The following is an 8,701-nucleotide window of genomic DNA, read 5'->3' as shown; positions in this document are numbered from 1 at the left end:
GATACATTACATGCGACCCTGTAATAGAAAATTAACCATGAAACACTTTCAGTATTGGATTGTCAAGTAGAAGAGAAACGAAAAAATTTTCACCAACTAGGACTTCATCAGATTAGCACAAAAAAAGTGTTAAAATTGTTTAGAAAATTATATAAAACTGTGAAAAGTCAATAAGTAAACGTGCAATAATGAATATATCATAAAAAAATAAAGAATTTACGACGCCAGTGAAGGTAGTAAAAAATTTGCAAAACCTGGTAGTGGGCAGAGTGCAATAAGAAGATAGTAAAGAGAAGGCAAAGAGCAATCAGTAGTGCAGCGCCGAGCAATAGTCAAAAAGGCAATACGGTACAAGGCGAGCAAGTGAAAAAACGGAGGCAGTGCACGAAAGTGGTTAAAAAGAAATCTGAAGAAGGAGTATACGGATAGCAAAGAAACGGAACTAAAAATAGTGTGGACATAAACGAAACATTATTAAAAATACAATAAAACCCAAATTACGCAGGCACAGTGAATTTTATATACCAGAAAAATAAATTCACCCGTCAAAATAAACCATACAGATAGAGATATAGCCTTTATTTGGTAGTCTAGTGGCAAATATATCTGCTCAAATCTTGAGCATTAATATCTTAAGAAGCATAAGTGAAAGCAGTTTAAAATAAAAATATGTCTTCGAATAATCAATCAACCGTCAGTCAAGGTGTGAACCCGAATCCAAATTCCACGACGGCTTCTGCAAGTGGGGCAACAAGTGCCGTTTCGGATCAACGCAATGCTCCAACAGACACCCAGACTTCTGGAGGCAGCAGCAGTGGTACAACGGCTGCCGGTGGGCAAGCAGATAGTCCAACACGCGTTGCGAAAACACCTGCTGTCAATACAAAGGAACGTGTTATTGACAATGTTCCATTTCCACCCAGCCACAAGTTAACTATGGCAGAGGTGTTTGATCTGCGAACTGGTAAACCAAACCATGACATACTAAAACAGCACTTCATTCTTGAAGGTCGCATAGAGGAGGCACCTGCATTACGAATAATTCAAGAAGGCGCTGCATTACTGCGCCAAGAGAAAACTATGATAGACATTGAGGCGCCTGTGACTGTATGCGGCGATATACACGGACAGTTTTATGACCTCATGAAATTATTTGAAGTGGGGGGGTCGCCTGCCTCCACCAAATACCTCTTCCTTGGCGACTATGTGGATCGAGGCTACTTTAGTATTGAGTGTGTTTTGTACTTGTGGTCACTGAAAATAACCTACCCGAATACATTATTTTTGCTACGTGGCAATCACGAATGCCGTCACTTAACAGAGTATTTCACCTTCAAGCAAGAATGCAAGATCAAGTACTCGGAACGTGTGTATGATGCATGCATGGAGGCTTTCGATTGCTTACCGCTAGCAGCACTAATGAACCAACAATTTCTGTGTGTCCACGGTGGCTTGTCCCCGGAAATTCACGAGCTAGAAGATATACGCCGTTTGGATAGATTTAAAGAGCCACCAGCATTCGGTCCAATGTGCGATCTTTTGTGGTCAGATCCCTTAGAAGATTTCGGCAATGAGAAAAATTCTGACTTCTATTCGCACAACTCAGTGCGTGGCTGCTCATATTTCTACAGCTATGCAGCCTGCTGTGACTTCTTGCAAAATAACAATCTATTATCGATTATACGTGCACACGAGGCGCAGGACGCCGGCTATCGTATGTATCGCAAAAGTCAAACCACTGGGTTCCCCTCATTAATTACCATCTTCTCGGCACCGAATTACTTGGATGTGTACAACAACAAAGCGGCAGTACTGAAATATGAAAACAATGTGATGAATATAAGGCAGTTCAACTGCTCACCGCATCCCTACTGGCTTCCGAATTTCATGGACGTATTCACTTGGTCTTTGCCCTTCGTGGGCGAAAAAGTGACCGAGATGTTGGTGAATGTGTTGAATATTTGCTCGGACGATGAACTTATGACCGAAGAGAGTGAAGAGCCATTATCCGATGATGAGGCGGCGTTACGCAAAGAAGTCATTCGAAATAAAATTCGTGCGATTGGAAAAATGGCGCGCGTCTTCTCAGTGCTACGTGAAGAGTCTGAGTCGGTATTGCAGTTGAAGGGATTAACACCAACCGGTGCACTGCCACTGGGTGCACTCTCTGGTGGCAAACAGTCATTGAAGAATGCGATGCAAGGCTTTTCGCCCAATCACAAGATCACTTCATTCGCCGAAGCCAAAGGTCTGGACGCGGTGAACGAGCGTATGCCGCCGCGACGTGACTCGACGCCATCGCCAGCCGAGGAGGGACAAAAATCATTGTCAGCAGCCGCTGCTGCAGCGGCGAATGCCAATGCCAACGCCAATGCGAATTCAATCAATGGATAATTCTAAGTCCACAGAGTTTTAGTAGATATGTAGGCCAAGTGCCGGCACTCAACGTTACGTTTCATAACAACATTGTATTTGTACTACGGGTAATAAAGGAAGAAAGCGTATTAAGCCAGCTAGAAAAAAAAATTAAACAATACAAATAGGAAAAAAGAAACAAACGAAGAAAAGGCAGAGTAGGAAAAGGAACGTAACTTTTAGGTTTAGGAAAAGCAAGCAAAAGTTAAGCAAAGAAATATCAAAATGCAAGTTGAATGAATCGTGGAGTTGTGTCAAAAGTATAACAGAAACATATAGAAAAAAAAATGAAAATAAAAAAACAACAACAACCCGAAAAGAATAAAAAAAGCAAAGCATAGAAAATTAAATTACAAATATATCTCGTCGTTGTTATTTCATCTCGTCCCACTTTCGATGCACGGTTGTACGCGAATTAAATTACTGTGATTGTAACGGTAATGCATGCATTTTTTAAATTGCGGCATGTGCGAAGCTCTATTGGCGATCAATACAAGTATGGGACAGTAAGGAGATTCGTGTTTGATATACGAGAATACGAGTATGTATGTTTGTCATCACACGTAGAAACATAAGTATGTACGCATACTGTAAATGCAACTGGTGCATGATCGTTAGGGTGCCTCACCAAAAAAAGTTGCGGAATTATAAAATTTATTAAATATATTTTAAAACTTCTGCCACCGATTTTAAAATAAATCCAAGAATCTCATTATTTTGATTCTTAAGCTTAAACTATTCTATCATCTGAGGTGATTTTTTTGGAAGAATATTTTTTAATGGTAGTTTTATTTAAAAAAACAAAACATGAATTTTGGAAGTATTTTCAAATCGGCCCAGCTCACGTGAATTTTAATATTTTTGTGGAAGTTTTAAAATATAATGGTTTTTTATAATTCCGATGAAAAAACAGGATCGACTTTTTTGTATGTGTTGCATCCTAATGTACGCATGTTTGTATGTAAGTAGCATATACATTAGGTGGATCCAAAATACATAAGAAAATAAATTTTATGGAATTTTCTTGTTGCCACCTCAGAATTACATGAAATGAAAAAAAGAAACCCGTATTTTTTTTTTTTTGAAAGTGGTTAATATTTTATGGTGCCGCTGGAGCTTTGAAGTTTTCCATGTTTTTTATAGGGGGGAAATGATTTTTATTTGTGCAACTACTGTAAAATCGGCGAAAAAACAATATTTTGATTGAGGAAAAGTATGATAATTTTCAGAAATTTTCAAACAAATTTAATATGATGCATATTTAACTTTAAAATTTCACTAACTATTTTTTTCTAACCGATAATATTATTGAACGGCATGAAGAGAATTACAGAATGTGCGATAAAAGATGTAACGTCGACGTCGCTAAACGGAAAATGGAATGATCGATAACTTTCGATAAAAACCTTCTAACTCTAACCAAGAGTGCGAACGCGGTTGTATAAAAGCGTTGCAGCAGCGCGCAAAAGGTTCAGCTGTAAAATAGAAAGTTATGAGTACAGAGATCAATTGCCTTAACAAGTATTGTGAAGTGTTTCTTGTACCGTAATTTGAGCGTTTATTTAACAATCCAGTGAAACGAACTTTAAGGATTTAGTAAATCCGTCGAAAAAACAAGGATAATCTTAACAATATGCAATATTTGGGAAACTTCAAAGCGCTGGCAGCCTCATTAAATGCTAACCGATTTCAAAATAACCAAATACGGAAACTTTATTATTTTCGATAATCTTCAGTTCTGGGGGTGATTGGTAAAAAAGAAAATTGGGACCACCTTATTGTCTACATACGTATTATAGTTTGCGTAACTAGGCGTGGAGTAACGAGGATCGCATGGACGTGACGCCGTGCCCACAATCGCTCATCTGGTGATCGTTTTGTGGTCTTATACGTGCCATCTTCATTATAGTCATATGTAATTGCTGCCTTTATTTCCGTTCGCTCGGTCATTTTGTGTTTTTCTAAGTCAGCTGCATTTTTCAAAAATGCTGAGCTGTTTAATAAAGCGATAGATGCGATTTACACTGTAAAAAAAAATAAATACATATTATTTTATATGTCGTTGCCATATAGTTAAAATGCGTGTACGCCTTAAAACTTTCAGGGTTGCATACATGTAACGGGTGACTTTTTAAGAGCTTGATACCTTTTTTTTTAAAAAAAACGCATAAAATTTGCAAAATCTCATCGGTTCTTTATTTGAAACGTTAGATTGGTCCATGACATTTACTTTTTGAAGATAATTTCATTTAAATGTTGACCGCGGCTGCGTCTTAGGTGGTCCATTCGGAAAGTCCAATTTTGGGCAACTTTTTCGAGCATTTCGGCCGGAATAGCCCGAATTTCTTCGGAAATGTTGTCTTCCAAAGCTGGAATAGTTGCTGGCTTATTTCTGTAGACTTTAGACTTGACGTAGCCCCACAAAAAATAGTCTAAAGGCGTCAAATCGCATGATCTTGGTGGCCAACTTACCGGTCCATTTCTTGAGATGAATTGTTCTCCGAAGTTTTCCCTCAAAATGGCCATAGAATCGCGAGCTGTGTGGCATGTAGCGCCATCTTGTTGAAACCACATGTCAACCAAGTTCAGTTCTTCCATTTTTTGGCAACAAAAAGTTTGTTAGCATCGAACGATAGCGATCGCCATTCACCGTAACGTTGCGTCCAACAGCATCTTTGAAAAAAATACGGTCCAATGATTCCACCAGCGTACAAACCACACCAAACAGTGCATTTTTCGGGATGCATGGGCAGTTCTTGAACGGCTTCTGGTTGCTCTTCACTCCAAATGCGGCAATTTTGCTTATTTACGAAGCCATTCAACCAGAAATGAGCCTCATCGCTGAACAAAATTTGTCGATAAAAAAGCGGATTTTCTGCCAACTTTTCTAGGTAATAAAATTCAATAATTTGCAAGCGTTGCTCGTTAGTAAGTCTATTCATGATGAAATGTCAAAGCATACTGAGCATCTTTCTCTTTGACACCATGTCTGAAATCCCACGTGATCTGTCAAATACTAATGCATGAAAATCCTAACCTCAAAAAAATCACCCGTTACTTAAATATTTTTCAGTTTTCTTTACGCAAGAGGGGAGTAAATATGTTTACTTTTGATATAAGCAACTTTTCTATTCACTCCTGCTTCCTCTCTAGTTTTCTCTTTAAACTTTCTCTCTCTACATCTGCATCTGCATCTTTCTCTCTCTCGCTCTCGCTCTTTCTTCGCAATTATTTGGACCGAACCGAAGAGGAATCTCGAAATAATCATAAAGCTTAGCGATTTTTATTTTGATATTTTTATAAGGGTTACATATAAACTATTGATCTACAAATAATATTTACAAATTTTCATATTTAAAATAAAATTATTGTTAACCAGATGTGAGAAGATCACATTAAAAAGTGTTTTAGTTAATTGTTAATCAATGAATAGACTATCAGTTTTATGTTTATTTTCTTTCTATGTAAGCGATATGTAACTATATCTAAAAAGAATTTATTAAAATTTTCTTAAATAATAATAAAACTTACTTAAAACTGAAATGTGAATTTACAATTAAGATTAAAGCTAATTAAATAAATATAAAACAAAAATATATATATAAAAAATAATAAAGAATTAAGTTAAATACAATATTTGCAAAACAAAAGCAAAAACAAAAAAAAAATAAATATGTTGAAACTATCAACGCAATCAACAAAGCAAATGCTAAGTTAATAAAACAACAACAACAAAATAAAAAAAAAATACATGCATACATACTTTTTCATTAATTCATAATTATTAAATATAATATAAACTTATAGCAATTTGAAGTACTTTACATTATAGAAATACGTACATACATAAATATACCTAAAATATCGCCCAAAGAACAGCAAAGATACAACAGTTTAAACCATTGCACGAATAAAAAAAAAATTACATAAAAAAAAAATTAGAAACTTAGTGCTGCAAAACTTCTATTATTTTTTTGAAAATTTTCATTGGTGAACGTTCGCTTTTCAAAATTCAATAATAGGCGTGGTTTTCTTGTTTGCATCAAGCCTATAGCCTTTTCACCTTTCATATAAGCATGTACAGTACCGGTCACTTGAATAGTGCCCCCTTTTGATAATCAGTATGGACGGCTTTCCTTTGGTTATATATTGTTTATTAATTTTTTTAAATAAAAATATTGCATATTTCTTAACAAAAACCATGTAATCCGACTTTCAAACTTCATACAAAAATGTATAAGAGGAGTATGTTATTCAATAAATTCTCATCAAAATTTCACAAGGGTAAGCTATTCAAATGACCACCAGCCACTATATATAATTAATACAATTAATACTGACAGTATTTTTACGGTGGTAAATTTTGAATATTGTAAAGCTATCCTTTATTACAATTTCAATCTAAACAGTAGCTAGTCAAAGTAAAACTTGGCAACAAATTTTTTCATACATATGCTGACCCAGCTGATCTCTTTCGTCCAGGTGGTAAAAATGGTTGCGAGAACGTTCGGATAGGCAACAGTTTACTTTTGGAGCACTGGTCATATCAATTCTACTACCGGACGCCATGATTGAGCAGTCGTCAGGGTAAGAGATGATAGATACTCTCTCTGATGGTTGAGGGAGCTTTGATATATACAAACAATTAAATAGAAGTGGCGAAAGGAAACCACCCTGTGGTACCCCCTTTTAAATTTTCCGTACTGACGAGTGTCGACCACTCAGACGGTGTCAAACGCCTTTGATAGATCCAACACTACCAGGACCTGTTCTCTCAGAGGGCGGTTTCGGTTCATGCCATGAATTATCCGGTTGCAATAGGCCATAAGGCTCGTCTTTCTTGGCCAGCTTCCCCGATTTCATTACGTCGGAAATGTTGAGAGTGGCTGTTGATAGGTCGAAGGCCTTAGTGAGGTAATCTACCCCCGCTAGACCCAATCTTTTAGCATCAGCATGCATATTCCACCGGGTGCAATGTCTTTGAAGCCTTTGCCATCTGAATTCGGATTCGATTACTTGGCACTATGAATTTGTATTAGTCCCTGTCGCCTTTCGAATTGCATTTCCTTTCTTTTCTGAACTTTCCACAATAATTTTTCATTAAAAACGGCCTTAAGCTCAATAAAATTGTTGAACATGTTTCGAAAAAATGTGTTTTTTTTCCTTTGACAGAACTTCGTTGCATGAGAAAAGAAATGTTTAAACCAAAATTCATCAAAAAAAAAGTTCGATTTCAACCATTGGTCGATTTGACTTGGACTAACCCATGTACTTTAATTGTCCGCAATCAACAGGGGTATTCATTCGTCACGCATACTATTTTATAAAGCATTTCAAATTTTTTTAAATTTTTTTATGAATAAGGCTTTAAAGTATTGCTGCTGGTGCCCATTCTTTCAGATCTGTATACATTTCGGAGATTCTTTAGATAAAATTTAAATTTCTCAATTCGATATTTGGTCTCGCAAGCAACTGACTAAATGCTTGCGAAATATGTAATTACATTTCTTCTTGCTTGGTAAACTATACTGCATTCTTATAAACTTTTGTGTAACAAAATTTCAACTGTTTGCCCTTTAATTTCACAAAAAGATAACTGCAAACATTTTTAATTTAATTCCCTCATTTGAAGATCAAAGCCATACCAAAAGCAGCGGATAATGTTTCTATAGAAAATCAACAACAAATTGAATTATCAAAATATAAGAAAATACATTTACCTATCACAAATATACATACTACATAAATATTAGGAAATTATTATGAAAAAGTTTGTATTGCTAAAGCAAAATGCGAACAGGAAACGATTACCAATGAAACATGAAAACCTATGCTTATACAAAATAGGTTTGAAATTGGAAAACATTCGTTTGTGATCAAGAAAACGCAGCTGAAGAGAGCATACCACATACATACATAGATACATTTAAAAATACAAAGTAGCAGAGAGCACATCTTCATTTCTAGATAAATCTTAAAATTTTTCAATTTTATTGTAAAAGTTACATATTAATTACGTCTATCATAAAAATAAAAAAAATAAAAAAACAAGAAAATCAATGCAAAACAAAATCCAAAACCAAATTGCAAAGCATCAAAACTCATGCAAAAAAAAAACGATTATTAATAAAAAAAAAAAAAAAAAATAACTAGCAAAACAAAAATTACAATGCGGGAAAAGAAATTACCGTTCGGCGGTATACACAACTTAATGCAATCCTTATAAAATTTTTAAAAAATTTAAGTGACAAAACCAAATTATCAATGTTATTTAAATTAAATAAAA

General features: G+C 35.5%; 1 protein-coding gene across 1 annotated transcript; it reads left to right on the top strand.

The window, feature by feature from the left end:
* Positions 1-669: 669 nt before the first annotated feature.
* On the top strand, positions 670-2,394 carry LOC118754664 (serine/threonine-protein phosphatase 2B catalytic subunit 3). Its single transcript, XM_036489553.1, has one exon. It carries the CDS (start codon positions 670-672, stop codon positions 2,392-2,394), a length of 1,725 nt encoding a protein of 574 aa, XP_036345446.1.
* Positions 2,395-8,701: the final 6,307 nt, after the last annotated feature.

This window comes from Rhagoletis pomonella, unplaced genomic scaffold, assembly GCF_013731165.1.
Source record: "Rhagoletis pomonella isolate Grant_MI unplaced genomic scaffold, Rhpom_1.0 Rhpom_scaffold_04345, whole genome shotgun sequence".
Taxonomy (NCBI): domain Eukaryota; kingdom Metazoa; phylum Arthropoda; class Insecta; order Diptera; family Tephritidae; genus Rhagoletis; species Rhagoletis pomonella.
The sequence above is the reverse complement of the archived record's forward strand: the minus strand, read 5'-3'. Positions and strand labels throughout refer to the sequence as shown.

What these genes read in the sequence shown, in the direction of transcription:
- LOC118754664 (XM_036489553.1), top strand. Translation starts at nt 670, where the DNA reads ATGTCTTCGAATAATCAATCAACCGTCAGTCAAGGTGTGAACCCGAAT.